The 19,772-nt window shown below is 44.6% G+C and overlaps 1 protein-coding gene across 2 annotated transcripts in view; it reads right to left on the bottom strand.

Annotated features, from left to right (window-relative positions):
* FRMPD1 (FERM and PDZ domain containing 1) overlaps window positions 1-19,772 on the bottom strand; it is a 92,721-nt gene that overhangs the window by 30,627 nt on the left and 42,322 nt on the right. For both annotated transcript variants that reach the window (XM_077345526.1, XM_077345527.1), the window contains exon 2: window positions 13,140-13,229. In XM_077345526.1, coding sequence (XP_077201641.1) covers window positions 13,140-13,225 — 86 coding nt within the window. In that variant the 5' untranslated portion in view covers window positions 13,226-13,229. The remainder of the gene's footprint in view (window positions 1-13,139; window positions 13,230-19,772) is intronic.

The raw sequence follows: 19,772 nt of genomic DNA, 5'->3' as shown, positions 1-19,772 counted from the left end.
AGGGTGTCCAATTCTACAGGCACCCAAAGAGGGTGCCCCCAGCCAACCTCCATTGTTGCTAAGTGAATAAAAGATCACGCATGCCTAGAAGTAACATCGAGTGCATCAGCAAGGTGCATAAAAATGTACAACCGGTGCTGAATGTCAGATTGGGCGGGGGGGGGATAATTATCACTTGCCGTGACTTTGCCAGTCACTGTCTCTGTTAAGGCCAGAAGACTCACTGGCAGATCTGTTAATTCATTCCTTGGACTCCATCCGTCAAGCAGGCGAGTAGCACTTAGAACAGAGAGGAGTGCTTTTGGAAGGCGTTTCAGGGCAGACAGGCCCATTTGACAACAGGGAAGCATTATTTTCCAGATCCCAGGGATGTTTTTGCAACACTGTCAAATCAAAAGTGCCAAGACGGGCAAATGGTTTTGGGGAGAAAGGTGAACATTTTGTGTCCTTAACCCAGTGTTGCTGCTAGTGTCCAAGGTGAACTCCACGAGGGGACCCCAAGGTTCCTCGGAAATCGATGAAGAGTTGTGTGTGTGTGTGAGAGAGAGAGACAGTAATCATCCCCTCTCTGTCTAACATGGCTTCATAAGGAATTGTGCCCTTGAACAGCAGATATTTCTGTTTAAAGAACGCTGGAATCGATTCATTCTTACTTCCTTCAAGCCCATATTTGGGCCACAACGGGAGGAGGTCATGTGACTGAACCCTTCACTATTAAAAAGTATTTATCTCCTAAAAATAACACTGGCGGAAAAGGTTAAGCCTAACCTTTGCTCTAATAGTGCAATGATGTAGTGGATACATACATTTTAATAATTACGTAGAATATACATACATTTGAATCTTGCCTACAATTTGAAGTGGTAAACTCCAGACACATACTTACTACCTTGTGCTTGTAATATGTAGGGCCACACCATGATGTGTGCTAGGAGAGCTAAGACTGGAACTCTCCGGAATTTAAAACATTTAATTATCAGGTGTGCAGGACCACATATATAGGTGTGGCCCTCAATGAAGGTGAGCCTCCAGGTACAGCCTGGAGCTCTCCTAGAATCACAACAGAGCTCCAGGCTCCAGAGATCAGTTTCTCCGGAGAAAATGGCGGCTTCACAGGGCAAAGCCTGTGGTATGCCAGAGAAGGTGAAACCTCTCCCCAAATCCTCACCTCCAAAGGTGACCCCACCCCACAATCTCCAGGAATTTTCCAGGCAGAAATTGGTAACCCTAGTTACTAGGTTGGGAAATTCCTGGAAATTTTGGGAGTGGTGTCTGTGGAGGATGGGGTCTAGGGAGTGAAGGGGTATAATGCTATGGGGGTATAATGTGGGGTATAATGCTATGAAGTCCACCCTCCAAAACAGCCATTTTCTCCAGCGGAACTGATCAGTTGAAACTCCAGGCCCCAACATGAAGTTGATGTTGGAATATGCAAGATCTTAAGTGTGCATGATTGAACAGAATATGAAAAGTGTCCTGCAGGGGGCATTGGAGGAGATGTATATTTAGCATAGTTAGAATAGGAACTGCCTGATGATTTTCAAATTATCTCCTCCTATGTCCTGACTGGTTCGACAGGAGACTTCCTGCTCCTTTGAGCACATTTCCTCCCTGCTTGCCTCCAGAACAGCAGTTCAACAAATTAATAACCACAGATCACAGTTAAAAGTTAGTTAGGTCTCTCGCTCCTTTCTACACAAAGTTGTTTCTCTTCACAATAAAACTGTTTTATTCTTTAAGCATCCTGGTGCTCTTTTGCATAATCAAGCTGCCAACAGTTGATAGCCTCAGTTCACATTTAGGATCGCTAACCTCCAAGTAGCATCTGGAGGACTCGCTATTGCAATGCCCTTGGTGAAAATGACTCCAGCTGGATGACCTTGGGCCAGTCACACTTCTCTCAGAGCTCTCTCTGCCTCACCTACCTCACAGGGTGTCTGTTGTAGAGAGAAGAAGGGAAAGCGATAGCAAGCCACTTTGAGTCTTCTTCGGGAATAAAAAATGGTGGACAAAAACACAGCTTTTCTTCTTTGGAAGGTGGACTCTTTGGCATTGTATCCTGCTGTTATCTCTCCCCTCTGCAAACCCTGCCCTCCGTAGAATCCTTTCTGGCCCGGACTGAATCTGTACTAACTTTGTTTATTCCATTGTGGATCCTGCTGAATCCAGATCGATTTGAACTCAGGTCTCCCTCCCCCCCCCATTGAAACAGAACAGTATTCTGCATGTGGTTAGGGAAGCAGAAGGGGGGGAACCAAGTGCAGCAGGAGCCTCTTTTTTTGTTTTCTTGAAGGGGGGGGAGAGGATTGGAGAAGCAGAGGAGAGAGAAAAAAAACCAAGAGGCAAATCTCTACCAACAGAAGTTAGGGCTTCTGGGAACTTCTGCTGAGAGAACCTAGGGGCTTCCCCTTTAAGGCAAGCTTGTCACCTGGGCAGCCTTGGCCAATCAGGGCTTCTCTACCACGGAGTCAGCAACAAATTCGAAGCAGCCATTGCTCCGCATGCTTTCTCATGCTTTCTCAATCCGATTCTTCAAATACTGAGGGTTAAAACCACTCTAGGATATTGCAGGATAAAGGTAGGGTCACTCCGGATCAATTATGCTTGTTGCAGAGGGAAAATTTAAATCGGACAAAATCAAAATGAAAATCGCATGCAATGGAGATGGCAGGGACTGAATCGACCTGGGATTGGAATAAAAGCTCCATGCAAACTCCACCCTGTAGGGATTCCATGGCAGAGGAAACGGGCAAGTCATGATGGAGGGTGTTCTCTGAGGACAGGAAGACTAAAAACATTCACTCGGAAACAAGGATTTCATTTCGCCTGCCACAAAGCATGTGCACAAAACAAGCGGAGGGCGGGAGCAATCAATAGGGTCACATCAGAGTGCTTTAAGGGCAGGCACTGTTGGCAGTGCTCCTACATATTTTAGAGACACCTTCCTTCCCGAAGCTCAGCCTGGAGCACTTGGTGGACTGTAGGGAGTTTTGATTTATTTCCTTTGGCACGGAAAACGCACAGGTCATTATTAGCCGCTCATTCTGTTTATTGGCTCAGGACAGCACAAGCCCACTCTTCTGGGCCTGATGGACCTGCCAAGAAGTGCTCTAATTAACTTACGCCCCAGTTAACAAGACCGGTCCATTCACACTCTCTATCCAGGCTGCACCAGACCCAGCTCTCCTTCCCTACTGAATAGACCAAGCTTGGCAGAAAGAGATCCATGAAAGGAGAAGCACGTAAGTATCTGAGAAGGGTAATGTTAGGTCAGAATAGACTGGATGCACGAGCTGAAAAGATTGATCCCAGCTACAATCTTGCAAGAGTCTAAAGGAGCTTAATCAAACAGAACTGTGGGCAGGATGACATAGGGTTGCCAGCCTCTGGCAACCAATAGGAGGCGGGCAAAGGCATGGAGTCACTTCCAGGAGAAACCCGGAAGTGATGTCACACCTCTCTAGGAATGGCTGAAAACTTCATGGTAAAGGTTCTCCAGTTATCAACCATTTAACATGTAACTGAATGATACCTACACAGGTGTGTTGTTTAGCAATATGGCAACAGGATTGTTAAAAGGGGCAAGGACAAAATATAGGAATGTTTTCTTACTCTAAGTTTGCAGTGTGTGGAAAACTAAGGCCAGAAATGTCTGTTTGCAAATTCTGTAAAAGTGCAGATGCGGAACCAGGTACGACATTCAACTTCCTACAAATTTCCCATTTTGTTTCTTTGGTACCATTTTATTTATCTAATGTATTTGCAGCCCACCTTTCTTGCTGAGCAAATCACACAATACAAAACAAGGTAATGAAACGGCACATACATTTTCCTTTTCCCTTAACCTAATTACTCTGTCTTTTCTGGCTGAGTTTCTTTTCCCTTTTTTCTTTTTAGTGAGGATTTAAACCTGCATCTTTCACATCCTAGGCTAATCCTCTAACCATGACATTTTGCTGGTTCCTATTCTTACGGGATGCCTGTGCAATTCTTCCAAATATACATGTTTTTACTGCCGGATAATGGCCAAATCTATGCACTTGCCAAAATAAATGTCTGGTTTTAGAAAATTGGATTATGTGTTCCTTTGCAGATTAGAACCCTCTAATGCTGCTAAAACATGGCTTTGACACAAATCAGCAGTACATGGAATTAAAATGGTATTTCTGCACAGCAATTATTAACAGCAATTATTAACAACCTTTAATTCCTGCCTGCATTAGTAAGATGCTAACTACACTTACTCAGAAATAAGTATCATTCAATTCTGAAAAGTGTGTTTAGGACCGTTTCCACATTTGAGACGTACATTGTTTTAGATTCGTTTTGGATTTACATTTGACGCTGCGAGTCAATACTAGGCTTTCCACATTTGAGCATCTCCCCCATTTCCCAGGCTGAAATATGCCTTATGTTTTCTGCATTTGGTTCAAAAGGAGGCAGCCTCCCATCATGCTTTGCTCCCATTCCCCTTTTCCAATTTTTTTTCCGTCTGCACATGCTCTACTAAATGGTGCCTGATTGCGCCTTTCTTTTCAATGTGCCCCATCATTCTACCAATCTGTGTCCTCCTTCAGACATTATTTAATTATGCACCATTGCCTGGTCGGAGAAGCAAGATGGCGACGGAGCAGTAGCAGCGTTTCTAGAGGCTCTCCTACGCATTTTCTTTTCTAATTAACTCCTGGAGCTTGTTTGAGTTGCTTGTATTATCGTCGGTGCCACCTGATTTACCCTGTGTCTTTACATCCGAGCTTGGAACTCTAAACACCTGGTAGGACTCATTTATACTTAAATTCTGCTGTGTTTCGAGAACAGAGTGCCGTCAACTAAGAGAGTCTTTACCTTGGAGCTCACCGGGGGAGTTAACTATACTGAAGATAAGAAGCCAATTATCTATAGTTAGCAACTCTTGTTTCATTTTTTTCCTGCCTGGAATTCTTCCTTGTCTGCTGTATTTAGTTTGTTTTGCTTCAACACGCCTTAACACTAATAAGCTCAGTGGACGGGATTGCAGCGAGCTTTTATGTCTCTCTTCTCCCCTGAACATCATTTGTTTATTTGAATATCCTGTCCTCCTGACTGTTCCTTTCATTGCCTATTTGTGACAATAACAGCCTCTCACTTGTGAGCTTTAAGCACTTGTGAGCTTTAGGACTTTTGCAATGGGAGGTGGTAAAAGGGTGAGTAAGAGGGTGCGTGAAGGTGATGGCGATATTACCCCACCCCCTGCCAGCAAGCAGACAAAGATAGACGATTTTATTATGGCAAGTGGTATCTCAAAATATGCTGCCTCAACCTCAAACCGATTTGCTCCACTGGAAAATTGTATAATCAAGACTCAGTGTGAAGAAGAAAGAAAAGAGGGAGATGACTCAACTGCTTGGCTGTTAGAAGGCCAGGCTGAAGCCAATTGCAGAACCTCCGATAACATCCTAAGTGAACTCTCACATCTGACTGCCAAAACTGTGAACGCCTTATTTGAAAGAATAAAGCTTATTGAGGATAAGATTGACAATATGACACAATTGTTTGCACAACACTTCGGCCCTAACCTAGGCTTCAGTGGGAAAGAGGTATGTAATCAACCTCCTAAAATACTTAATTTTGACAAGAAGCCATTTGTTACAAATAATGGAGAGTCTAAAAAGGCTAGCACACATCTGCAGTCTTCGGAGGAGAGTTTAAATTACCAACTTAAGCTTCTGCCATGCAAAGTTTGTCTGGTTGTTTGCAAGTATGGAGACCATCTCATTCCTTGGAAGACAAAACAACTGGTGATACGTCATCTAAGTAATATCCTCGGTGTGAATACTTCTTCACTTGACTTAGTTCAAGTACAGCCTCTCTACAATCTGAATCAAACGCAAAGAATCTTACTGGAATTTCATAGCCCCAGGTTTCCTTCCCTACTACTCCGTAAGAAGTTATTTCTTTGCTCAAAAGGGATTTTCCCAGTTCGCATTTTTGAAAACACTATTCTAAAACCTTTATTGCCGAAGCAGCATACTAATCCCCTGATGAAATTGGGTAGTCACTCTGAAGAACCATCAACGGATGCTCGCCAGCAAGATTTGATACAGTGGACTGATCTACCCACTCAACCATGCTTGGATCCAACTCATTTTGAACCTGAAAACACAATAGAAGAAGACCTATTGAACTCCTACTCTGATCTTCCACCTACAGAGCAAAAAGAGATCACTACCAGATTGGAACATCTAAGGCTTAAGCTTTTGAGTACTTCAAAAGGCATGCACTCACAAAGCACAGAATCTCCTCATCAAAACAATGTATCACCAGCAAGTACATCTGGGTCATCTCAGCCGCTGATCCCAACCTCAATTTTAACAAGTAGAGGGAAGCAAAACGAACCCACTACCAGCACCAATCGGGAGATCTTAGAGGGCACTCTGCCCAATGAAAAATCCAAAAAACCGAGAGAGGAAAGCACTACACTTGCACCATCATGTAATAATGGCTGTGTCGTCCTGGATCCGGAGGGAGATCTGAATAAGATCACAAATGAGCCCTGACAATTAAAGTGTTTGTCCTGGAATATTGGGGGGTGGAAGAACAAGCTCCACGACACTGATTTTTTAAAGTTTTTGCAAATTCATGACATTATTCTCCTGCAGGAAACATGGATCCAGGAACAGGATTTCCTTTCTATTCAGGGCTACAAGGCCTTCTCAGTCCCAGCAACCAAGATACATACAAAGGGACGGGGGCGTGGAGGCCTGGTTACCTTTGTTTCAGTTGATTTAACGGTTGATGTTTTAATCTTAGAAAATAGTCAGTACAATAACTTCCAGGTCCTATTAGTTAAGGGACTTTCCCCCAGAAGATTAATATGTATTAATGTATACATTCCACCTAATAGTAGTAAGAGCCAAGGAGACGATCTCTGGGACTCCCTGGCTGATACCATAGAATCCTTGCTCCTTCACTATCCAAATTCCTATATTATAATGGGTGGTGATTTCAATGCAAGAATAGGCTCTGGGGCAGTTGATGTAGGAGGTAATAAGAGTACTCAAATAGCCACCCATGCCTATCTCTCAGATCGTTCCTCAAAGGACAGGATTGTCAACAAATTTGGCCTCAAACTTTTAAAACTGCTCTCTTTGGCCAATCTACACATTTTGCATGGTACCAGCTTGGATATATCAGGAGGTGCTTATACTTACCTATCAACTTATCGAGCTAGCACGATTGATTACATCACAGTCTCATCTGATTTATTTAACCTAGTAGCCAAGTTTGAGGTTGTTGATAGCTTGTTAAGTGACCACTGCCCACTGAGACTAACACTTAAAACTACTGGCAGTAAAATCTTGAAACCAGTTTCTGAATTAGCAGGTTTACCATGTTCTAGGAGACTCAAATGGTCTGATCAGCTTCAATCCAAATTCTCCCAATTTTTTGCAAACCCAGAAACAGAATCTTTGAGGCATGCTATCCTTCAGTCAGATAATGATGCTATCCAAATCTGGGAAGCTATTACTACTCTCCTAAAGCCGTTTCTTGTTAATAACAGACCAATCAAACTTTCACCATATTCAAATAATGGTTGGTTTGACCAAGAGTGTAAAACTCTCAAAAAATATATAACCCACACCATGAGGAAAGCAAGGAGAAATACTAATGAGTTCTGGATGCCCCAACTTTTGTATTTAAGATCACAATACAAAAAATTAATTAAACAAAAAAAGCTCGAACATGCTAAATCCTTATGGAAAGAATTAGATCGGGCGGTTTCTGAGAAAAATGACTCACGTTTTTGGGCACTAGTCTCCAATAGTTTAAACACCTGGTCCCATCATCTGGAGGCTCAAATACCAGCTAAAGATTGGGCCCTGCATTTTAGCAAGGTCTTTGGAGCCCATTTGGCTTCACCCCCAACAGCCATGTCACATTTACAACATATCCCTCCTGATCTAACAGATCTCCCAGATTGGCCCACAGTTTCAGAGGCTGAAATCAAAGGCCTGATCTCCTCATTGACATCTGGTAAGTCCCCAGGGGAAGATCTGATCCCTACAGATCTTTATAAAGCCTTTCCATCATGGTGGTCTCCTATATTAGCAAAAACCTTCTCGCAAATTAACAATACAGGCCAAATCCCCCCTGGATGGAAACTTAGCATTGTTGTGCCCATTTACAAAAAAGGGGACAAATCAGCTCCAAATAACTATAGGCCTATTAGTTTGTTAGACATAGCAGCAAAACTGTACAGTAAGTACTTACTGATTAAGCTGGAGGAATGGGCAGATGAAAATCATATTTTATACCCACATCAAGCTGGATTCAGAAAGGGCTTTAGTACTATTGACCAATGTCAGATACTTCAGCAACTGGTCTATTCAGGGATAAATGGCCCTAAGAAAGTGTTGTACGTTGCATTCGTTGACTTGGCCGCAGCTTTTGATTCTATAGACAGGCAGCGCCTATGGCAAAAATTAGCAGACTTGAACATTGATAGGCGGCTCCTATTTCTGCTGCGGGAGTTGCACTTTGACACTTATGCTCAAATTAGAGTGGGAATTTCTGGCTCCCTAACCAACAAAATTCCAACATGCAAGGGCGTCAAGCAGGGATGTGTGTTGGCTCCCCTGCTGTTTAATTTATACATTAACAACATTGTAGAAAGACTCTCTGGCCCACAATTTGTTTCTCCCATACTAGGAGGTCAAAAAATATCTATTTTACTTTATGCAGATGACATGGCCCTAATTTCCCTCACAAAAATTGGGATGCAAAGACTACTACAACAACTTGGTGCTTATTGTAAAGAAGAAGGTCTTAAAATAAATTACGATAAGACAAAAGTAATGGTCTTTAGAAAAAGGGCCAAAAAGTTCTCTTGGAGCATATCTGGAAATTCTGTTAGCCAGTGCAACTCATTTAAATATCTGGGTATCACATTTAGTGAGAGGCGGAATTGGAAACTTCATCTGGACACCATTAGAGCCTCTGCAACACGCCTAGTGGGCACTATTCTGAAGTTTTATTATACAACAGGAGGCTTCCTCATCGATCCAGCCCTCAAATTATACAAGTGCAAGGTTATCCCCCATCTTTTGTATGGAGTAGAGGTCTGGGGATGGAAGGAAAACTTCATACCTAGGCTAGAATCTGTTCAAAATACATTCTTAAGGCGAATTCTAGCCCTACCTAGGGGAACTCCGGCTGTTTTGATGAGGGCAGAAACAGGTCTGCCTTCTCTTAGTGCCCGAGTACATTTGGCAATTTTAAAACAGTGGAAAAACCTCAGGTTAGCCAACATAAACAAATTTAGTCATCAGTCCTTTAATATAATGTTATCTAAGGATCCAGCACGGCATTGCCTTATTAATAGCCTTATTGCACGCTACTCCATCCCCGATGACCTCCTAAATCCTTCAGCTAATAACTCTCACCTTAGAGACTGGATCTTCAAAAGTGATGCCCAGTTAGACAGAATGCAAATTTTGGAAATTAAGACAGCAACATGGTTTAAGCGGTTTAAATATGACCATCGTAGATCCTCTTATTTAATGAAAATCAGTAACCATAATCTCAGAGTAGCTTTTACATCACTTCGATTCGAAACGATGCCTACAGAGGTACTGGCGGGTCGATTTAGCTGTACGCCAAAAAACCAGCGTTTCTGTATTTGTGGTGCACAAGCTGTGGAGGATTTACCCCACTACATCTTTGACTGCTTACTTTATGCCCAACCCAGAGCCAAATTCCTCAATGAGACCTTACGGGGTTCTAACCTTCACTCCGTTGCTGAAAAGATAATCTATCTTTTATCTGACCAGGTTGATGATGTAACATATAAAACCGCCCTATTTGCCTTGGCTGCAAGGAAAATAAGGGCCAATGTTACAACCACCAAGGCAGCCTCTTAACACTCTTGCACTTTGTATGCTGTTTCAGTTTTTTGGTCTTAAATTTTATATTTTTATACAGTTCCTTTTATTCTATTTTACTGTTTGTAAATTTGTATTTTATATTTTGTAAAGGCCTATGGCTATATACAAATAAATGTATCTTATCTTATCTAATTATGCACCACCTCTCCCCCACGGTACACTGGATGTGAATTTTCTTTTAAAAACATACCTTTTAAAAAACAATGCTGTGTTAAAACCAAGACTGCTGCTATTTCGCTCCCTTAGAGGCAGTGTTGTAATGCGTTGTAATGCAATAATTCCCGCTTAAAAAAAAAATTAATGTTTTGGGGGGAGAGAGGGAGGACCAAAGTTATGCCAGAGGGGGATAGGGTACTAATGGCAGCCACAGTAACAAAACCCCCTGAATCTGAGTTTCCCCACTAGACAGCCCTGAATTAGAACCCGCCTCAAAAATGTTTCTGGAGAATGATTGATCACAGGATAAGTGAGCAGACAATTCAGGTCTGCACCTGAAAAGGCAGATTTAAGTGTGGAAACGGACACAAACTTTGGCCCTTTTCAAAAGACAAAAACCATGAATATCACAAATAAGGAAACGGTCTAAGACTGCATTTAACCAGCAAAAAACCCCTATTCCTTTATCATTTCTTAAAACTGCCTTTGAATGAGTTCTTCCTGGATCAGCCCTCAATTGTTTCCTGCTCCCTTCTAGCAATTTGGCACTTGAATTCCTCATTCCCTCTTGCAATCAGAGCCATCCCACTACTTGACCATTTATTTAGGGTTTTTTTTAATTATTTCAATTTATTTGTTTGTTCGTTTATTATATTGTGATGCCCCCCTCCAAATATTATTGAACCAGCACTTTAGTAAAATAAGATTTTTAAAAGGCAAAATTCCAGTATGGTAGGATATCTGCATGACGTGTCATGTAATAGCAATTTATTTATTTATTATTTGATTTTTATTCTTTCATTTTCCAAAAGGGCTCAGGGCAGCTAAGACAAAAGAACAGAGCAACATTCTTCGAATTAGGTGGGAAAGTCAGGTGGAGTTGGGCATCAACCATATATTGGTGACACTGCAGCCCAACCCTCCTGAGGTCCTCTCCTAGCAGCTTCACATAGACTTTGCCCTAGGCTGCTATTTGGATTTAACCTTCTGTTTAAGTCTTTGCTCTCCTTCTTTGGTTTGGAAGGTGTTAGATATGAAGATCATCTGCAGCTGGGGAAATTTAGCATCATCTCTAGTTTCAAGGCTATAACATAGCTGGGTTTATTTTTTGGTGAAGACAGACAGGGTGGGGGCACAGAAGCATGCAATCTGGATTCTGGCTTTTTCTACAACAGTGGGGGTAGGATTGGTTCAGGATGGTCATGTGGTCAGTGGCGCCGAGGGTTAAAGGCAGTTGCAGGGAGGGTGCGGAGGTACTGCTTTTTGCCTAGATGGGAAAGGCACCAGCATCCTGCGAGGCTGATTCGCAGAATCACAGAGTTGGAAGGGGCCACAAAGGCCATCTAGTCAAACCCCTGCTCATTGCAGGATCAGCCTAGAGCATCCACAATAGGTTTCTGCCCAGTCACAGTTTAAAGACTGCCAGTGAGGGAGATTCCTAACAACAACGGGAGGATAAGATCCGGCTTACTCATAGGTAACGTAGAAGGGATGCCAGCTGGGCGAACCCAGCTCGCTAGTTTGTTATTTTTCATGCCATCCATTTTATTCCTGCATTGTAACTTTCCTAAAATTCCTTTTCAATAAATTCTAGTAATTATATCAACCGTTTGGGTTATTTTACATGCAAATATCCTGTGAACCTGAAACTCAGTTCCGTCACACAAGATAAAGAACAAAATAAAAATATACATTACAACAGAACCACTATAGAAGAGAAACTGAAACCAGCAAACGATAAACCCATGATACAAATAATCAGAGCACACAATAGTAAAAAAAAAAAATCCCTTTTTTAAAAGTGGCACTTTCAGAATATACCAATCAACATCACAAAGTACTTTTTGGTACGAAAAGGTCTCCTCTTACAGGCCAAAACTCGTTTAGGGAAGTGGCAAAAGAGATTTCTCATTGCAGGGAATTCCACAGCATACAATTAACATCTGAAAAAGCCCCAGGCCATTCTGGGCAATTCATCTGAGGCATAAAACTCAGGACCAAATGCCACACAGCATTCATCGTCTGGATGTGGAAGTCCCCATTAGTGCACATGGATCATAACCGTTGATGGACACATTCTCAACAAACATGGCTAACCTGTTTTTAAAGCCGTCCATGCTTGTGGCCACCCTCACTACACCCATATGCAATTCAATGACTTAGCTAGTAAAGAATATTTCCTCTTGACCATCTTAAATATATTGCCCATGAAACTTCACTGGGGACCTCTGAGTCGTGCATTACAGAAGGGGGAGAAGCATTCTCGCTGTCCGCTTTCTCTATGTCTCACATAATTTTATAAACCTCTATCATCACTCCTAGCCATCTTTTCTCCCACTGAAAAAGCGCCACTATCATTAGGCTTTTCTCATAGTATAGATGCTTCAGCCCATTCCTCATCGTGGTTGCCCTCTTCTGAACTTTTTCCAGCCCTAGGGTGTCTTTTTTGAGGTACAGCGACTTGACTTGTGCACAGTGTTCCAAATGAGGCGAACCCAAGGGCAACCCCATGCAGAGCATATTGTAGCAGTCTAAGTGGGAGGCTGGTACGGCATGGATGAGGACTACAAAGCTGGAATGCCTGGCCAAGTTGACAAATGGCACTGCTAGCTGTTGCTGTTGCTGCTACTGGAGCCTGAAACAGGAGTACCAAGTCTAAGAGGACATCCAGGATGCACTTCTAAGAAATGAGGTCATTCCATACCTACTGAGAGCTAAAAGGTAAAGATAAAGGTATCCCCTGTGCAAGCACCGAGTCATGTCTGACCCTTGGGGTGATGCCCTCCAGCGTTTTCATGGCAGACTCAATACGGGGTGGTTTGCCAGTGCCTTCCCCAGTCATTACCGTTTACCCCCCAGCAAGCTGGGTACTCATTTTACCGACCTCGGAAGGATGGAAGGCTGAGTCAACCTTGAGCCGGCTGCTGGGATCGAACTCCCAGCCTCATGGGCAGAGCATTCAGACTGCATGTCAGCTGCCTTACCACTGGGCGCCAGAAGAGGCTCTTGCGCCACTGAGACCTACCAAAGATTTAATCATTGGTTCATTCCGATAAATACCTGGCTGTATGATCCCGTGACCGACGCAGCCATTTTGCTACCATCTGCTCTATCCGACGTGCTTTGCGGCTCTCCAGATCTTCCATTTACCTGCAAGAGGAAGAATTGAATCTTTATTATGAAACCGAGAGCCTCCAACTCTCAAAGCTTGATTAGATGCTCACTACCAAGCGGTCATTTTGGAGTCTTCAGCTAAAGAGCTTCTAGAATGCGTTCTGTGGCACAATATTCTTTCAATGCAAAAACGTATTTTTCTAATATTCTATGAACCAGCATGGTGTGGTGATTCAGGGTGGTGGCTTCTAATTTAGCGAGGTGGGTTTGATTCCCCGCTCCTCCACATGCTGCCAGCTGGGTGACCTTGGACTTGTTACAGCCCTGATAGTCCTGTTCTCATAGAGCAGTCCTGTCAGAAGCTGTCTCAGCCCCATCTACCTCCCACGGTGTCTGTTGTGGGGAAAAAAAGGGAAGGCTGCTTTGAGACTCCTTCAGCCAGTGAAAAACGGGATATAAGAACCAACTCTTCTTCTCCTTCTCTGGCATTCATTCTCAACCTAATCGACCCCAAAGGGTTGTCGTGAGGATAGCACAGAGGAGAGGAGATCAATACTTTGGGTTCCCACTGGGGAGGAAGAAGGAGCAAAAATGAAGTAAGAAAAGAAATAAACAAGACTTAAATCTACCAAGCACGCCTGCAAAACGTCAAACCATCTGCTGAGGCTCATTTCAAACCACTGCTAATGGACTGCAGTATTATTAAAACTCATCTTCAGACTAAAACTCATCTTCAGACTAAAGAACAAGGATACGCTGGCCTTTCAAAACAATGCAAGACAGGCTATTGCTGAACAAATGAACGCAACAAGATTTAATGGGCACATCAGGGACTTGGACACTAATCATGACCATGATGTCTGCAGCACAATGACTGGCCCTATTTCCATGTGTGAAACCCAGGAGGGCATATCATACTGCCCTGCCATGCAAGATTGTTTTATGGATTATCTAGAACAGCTGTCCCCAACCCACAGTTTGTGGACTGGTACCGGTCCGTGGATCAGTCGGTACCAGGCTGCGGCTCTTCCTCATCCTCCTCCCCAGCTGCTGCCTCGGGGGCTGCCCTGCCACTCTGCTGCCAGTTCACCTTTGGTGTTCTCCAGTGGCCGCCATGGCTGGGGCTCCCCCTCGGCATGGCAGTGCGCAGCTGCTGCTGGCAGCGCCCCCCAGTGGGCAGTAGGAAGTCAGGGGCGCCGGCGGGAAAGCAAGTGGATCAGGGGCTCAGGTGGTGGCAGCAACGTCCCTCAGCAAAAGACTACCCCCCCGCCAGGCCTCAGTAAAATTGTCAAGCGTTGACCAGTCCCCAGTGATAAGAAGGTTGGGGACCACTGATTCTAGACAGTGTTCAGGAGTGTTCAAACTGTGCTCTATAAAAACAAATCGCAGTTATTTTTAACGGGAATCGGGGAGATAAATATTGGTCCAACGACAGCTGCACGCTACAAGCAGGGCAAGGCCTCCCATATCACCAGTTGGACATTTTCACATTAATCTGTTTTACTGGCTTAAAAGCTTATTACATTACGATCTACTCCCCCCCCCCCCCCAAATAAAACAAGGTTCCGTGATGCAACCCTAACAGGGCAGCTGCGTCGTGCTGCAAGATAATTGCTGCGATTTCTGCCAGCAACCAGACAACATTAATGATTTCAGGCAATTACAGAATGCCGGCGTTCCTCTCTCGGCTTGCAGAACAGGAGCTGCTCGACATGCTCCTAAGGAGAGGGCAGGATCCTTGCCGAATTAATTATTACAAATGGAAAGGTTCCGACAGAGTGCATGCTGAGATACAGACAGTCACAAAAGGTAAATGTCTCTTCAAAATGCTCCAGGCCAGCAAAAGGGTCCCCCATAATGGGTCATGTGATATTTTAATCCATATACCCGAAAGGTTATTGAGCAGGAGGGGAAAGTAAGGAGCAGAATTACTAACTTAAAGGGCACAGAACAGAAATCATGACATGCATCCCTACCACGAGGCCTTCCTCCAATTTAAATAGCTTCTCCACTGTGACTATCCAATGTCATTTTGCGGAGAGCCAGGGTGGTGCCATGGTTAGAGTGTCAGACGAGGCTCTAGGTTGCCCAGGGTTGAATCCCTGCACTGCCAAGGAAGCCTGCTTGCTGAACCTGTCACATACTCTCAGCCTAACCTACCTCACAGGGTTGTCGTGAGGATAAAATGGAGGTAAAGTGGAACGACATAAGCCACTTTGGTGGCCCACTGGAGAGAAGGTCAGGGCATACATTTTAAAAACACAGTAAATAAACACAATGGAGGATAGGGGAATGATGTCTCAATTTGGGTCCCAGCTGGGGAGAAAGGCAGGTATTATGGGATCGCTGTTACAATAACTTGCTAAGGGCTAAGAGGGCAGAGAGTGGGCGTGGCCTGCCTGAGGCAGGGCCCAAGAGCAACCTGATTATGCCCTGCCTTGCACAGGCCATGCCCACTCCCCTCTACCCAGCTGGCTAGGGGGTCTATGCCCCTGGATACTCCCCAGAATACATGTAAGTGCCCTGTTGGCCCGGGCCAACAGGAGCCAGCGAGTGGAGGGGGGCTTTCCCTTCCCCGTCGGGCCGCAAAACTCTCGCAGAGGCGGCAGGAGGACTTTGTGGCCTAACAGGACACTGGCATGATGGGGGACCCGGCGGGGGGGGGGGCTTTCCCTTCCCCATTGGGCTGCCAAGCCCTCGTGCTGCTTCAGCCCAATGGGAAACTGGCTGAGGGGGAGGAGCTGGCGGGGGGGGGACCAGTGGAGGGAGCTTTCCCTTACCTGTTGGAACCCTTTCAAAGCCCATTTTTTAAACACGTTTTGACACTAGTAAATAAATAAGCAGCAGGGTTCTGAGTTTAAGTGCTGCCGCCAAAATTTTGGGTCAAGGGTCGGGGCTCTGGGAGTCTTCATGCCCTGCTTGCATAGCTAAGAGTACTTGACCGATCTCAGCTGTGAGCTCTCCAAGGTCCTGCAATGGGGACTTCAAGATCGGTCTTAGGGGTCCTCATCTTTTTGGAGCTTACGGACACCTTTGGAATTCTGACACGGGGTGATGGATGAAACCACAAAATGGCCACAATGGGGGGCGGAGCCAACCACACACAGAGAGAAGCCATTGTGGGAAGGAGCCCGCTTTCTAAAAATACTAGTCGGGAGCCAGAAACAGCAATGGCAGAGGCCACGGCAGCCCGGGCACCACGTTAGGAATCACTGACTGTTGTCCTGTTATATTCTTCTGTCTGCCTGATGGCCTCTGCTCCTGGCCAGTTCCTTTGGGGACTTGCTTTGCATTTGGATGGCTCACAGCTCTGGAAATGGTTTAGCGCAAAAGGCTGGTGTGGAGTGTTACTTGCCTCTCAGAAGAGACATTTACTGGCTGAGCAGGGAGCAGTGCAGAAGGGCAGGACCCAAGAGGGAGAAAGTCTAACTAAGAAGGCAGAGCTGGTGATCCCGGGACAGAGTGTTTGTTCTGTTTTGAACATAAATATTATATACCTCTTGTCTCTTTCAGAAATGGGGAAATATGCCGAGAGGCTTTGCAGAGGAGAACGAGTCCTGGAAAGTGTGTTCAGTACAGTTACTACCTCCCTTAGTACATCTCGCACACAATGTAACGGAAACAAGGAAACTTGGCTTTGAAAAGACTCAACAATTAAGAGAGATTGGCTAGCTGGTGGAAAGAATGTTCTTAAAGGAGTAGAGGTAACCCTAGGAGGAGGCAGCTGCCCCAGCTACCGGATTGGGACCACCATTAAGCAACGGAGGTACAAATAGACAGAACTGGCACATGGTGCTGAAGGCAGGTTAGTGCTGGAGTTTGTGATGACCAAGTTTGGGATGGGAATTTCTTTTGCTTGTAATGCTCGACGGGGGTTCCGAGTGGAACGCTGTCTCCATGAAAAGGACTAACTGTGTTTAATTTATACCCCGCTTTCCTCTCCAACAGGGGCAAAAAGCAGCTTATGCTGTTCTTCTCTCTTCCATTTTACCTTCACAACAACCCTATGAGGATCTTTCTATATTCTTAATGCAGTTCTAGCTCATCTCCTTGTGGGGCACCCTGGATAACACCAAAGAGCTAGAAAGTTTGGCCACCAGACAGTCGTAAGATCTCCTGGCAACATGCACGCATGGAAGTATGAGGTACTAATCAAGAGTCAGAACAGGGAAAGGGAAATAACCCAAATGCCCCTTTCCATTAATAGAAAAATCAGTCTGGATCCAACCCACTAAAGTCTGTTTTTAAAATTTGTCTGAATGTTAATTACAGCTCAGGAAATACAAGCAAATGCCCTCAACGAGGTATATTGTAAGGTGGCAGAACATAAGAAGCTTACCAGAAGCTATATTATCCTGGAACTTTTTTAATTGAACGATAGGGACATCCCAGACTTTTGCAAAAAGTTTTACCCGAGCAAACAGTTTCAAAATAAAACATTCTCTAAGTCTCCTATGAAAGGCAGCAAAGAACGTGATGGGAAATATCATCACCAATATTTCGAGCTGGCACACACATCACCACTGATTAAACTAGGGCTCCGAATCATCTGTTGACAAAATTTGCTGAACGCTCTGTCTGGAAATGCAAACTCCTAAAATCAATTCTTTTTTCTTGATTAACAGCAGTTCACTACTTTTGCTGGGCACGTTCCACGTTGGATGAGGAGTATTATTCAGGAAGAAAAACAGAGAGGGTGGTTGATTCCTAGGTTTTAAAATGCACCTTTTGCAGAAACTTGTTTCCCTGGGCCAAACTTGGGCTTTTGATATGATGGATATGGATTCTGTGGACTCAGCATGGGCCACACAGTATCTGAGAGGAAATTAATTGTAAAACATAAAGAAGAATCCAGATGGGCCTGGAACTGGGGGGGGGGGGAGAGCTCCTGACTACCTCCCCCCCACCCCATGCCATTTCTCTGGTGTGGAAAAAGCTGGGGAATTTTGCTTGTTTTTGCTACTCCACTTGGAGTATACTGCATGTGTGAACCTCTCGAATGAGACAACTCTCCCCTCCTGTGATGTTTTGGTGTGGGAGAATGGCTGGGGGGGGAGCGGAAGGTAAGAGTGTTTCTTCCCCCCCAAAGGGTGGCATCCTGAGCCCATTTAGGCTGTCCTTTATTTTTTAAATGCCGTTCCCTATAGCTGCTGATTGGCTTGGGGAACACGGACCCGACCTGCTAAAATGTGTAAGTTTGGCCCCAAGGGAAGAACTATACATTATGTGTCATTCTGAAGTTACATTAAAAGAATGCTTAGAATCATCTTAATCTACTGAAAATTACTCCCCACCAGCTGTTTGCTTGACCCACAAAGGAAAATAAAAGCTGTGCTTATATATATTACTCTTAGTGGAGGCAAAAAGAGAACAAAGGCTACCAATGATTACAAATGTCCCCTCTCCCACCACACCGCAGATCCGATTTTTGACTTTTATTTATTTAATGTATATCTTGCTTTTCTCCTCAATGGGGACCCCCCACCACCTCCCAACAACATTCTCTCCTCCATTTTAACTTCCCAACAACAACCCTGTGGGGTAGGTTGAGATTGACCAGGCCAAGGTCACCCAGTAAATTTCCAAAGCCGGTGAGAACTTCAACCTGGATTATCCAGACCACCGTCTGACACTCTAACCCAGGGGTAGTCAAACTGCTGCCCTCCAGATGTCCATGGACTACAATTCCCATGAGCCCATGCCAGCATTCGCTGGCAGGGACTCATGGGAATTGTAGTCCATGGACATCTGGAGGGCCGCAGTTTGACTACCCCTAACCACTATGCCATGTTGGTTCCCTTCATTAAAGAGCGCTAAGACAACTCTCCCTAGATCTGCCCACCACATTCAACCTTCAGCAACAGATCTAGCTCTGGCAGCAGAGTTTCGCCCAGTTTTGACCGGCTGTCGGAGGATACGTAATGCAGAAAGCATTGTTTTGGAGAACAGTTATCAGATCATTCCTGCAACCTTACCCAGTACAAAACTATGTGTTGTTCACACCGGCTTGTACCAAAAGGAGGCCTATCTCCCCTCTCATCTTGGAAGCCTGTGAAGCCTGAGTCTCCTTAGAAAGGATGCTGGTTTCTTCACAGCGCAATCTGTCTTGGCACTGCTGTTCTAGTTCACATTATTTGGGCTTAATGGACAAAAACTTGGCTACAGCAGCCACCAGATTTCTCCCTGGAAAAATTCAAAAGGCCCTAGCAGCAATAAGTGTGAATTTATGCCAACATTAGCATTAGTTATATAGGACATTTGGAGATTTACATCGGAGAATCAGGCATGAAACACTCGTTCCTAGGATCTTTTCTCCAATACCATCTCTGATTTTTTGTTGAAGTTTGTGAATGAGATTGCGATGCATACCAAATGTACAGCTCCACAATGTGAGCAGAAAGAAAGAAATGAGGCCATTTTTGCTTGGGAAAAAGGCTTGGGGTGGTTGGGGAGAAGGTCCCCATTTCCCCAGCACTGTGGTTCCCATCCAAATTGGGCTCTGCGGCACTTGGGGAATGAAGCTTTCTGCAGCTGCTGCAGGGTTGCGAGGAAAGCAAGCTGCGTCAGGGGAACCGCAAC

This window comes from Paroedura picta, chromosome 7, assembly GCF_049243985.1.
Source record: "Paroedura picta isolate Pp20150507F chromosome 7, Ppicta_v3.0, whole genome shotgun sequence".
Lineage (NCBI taxonomy): Eukaryota > Metazoa > Chordata > Lepidosauria > Squamata > Gekkonidae > Paroedura > Paroedura picta.
The sequence above is the reverse complement of the archived record's forward strand: the minus strand, read 5'-3'. Positions and strand labels throughout refer to the sequence as shown.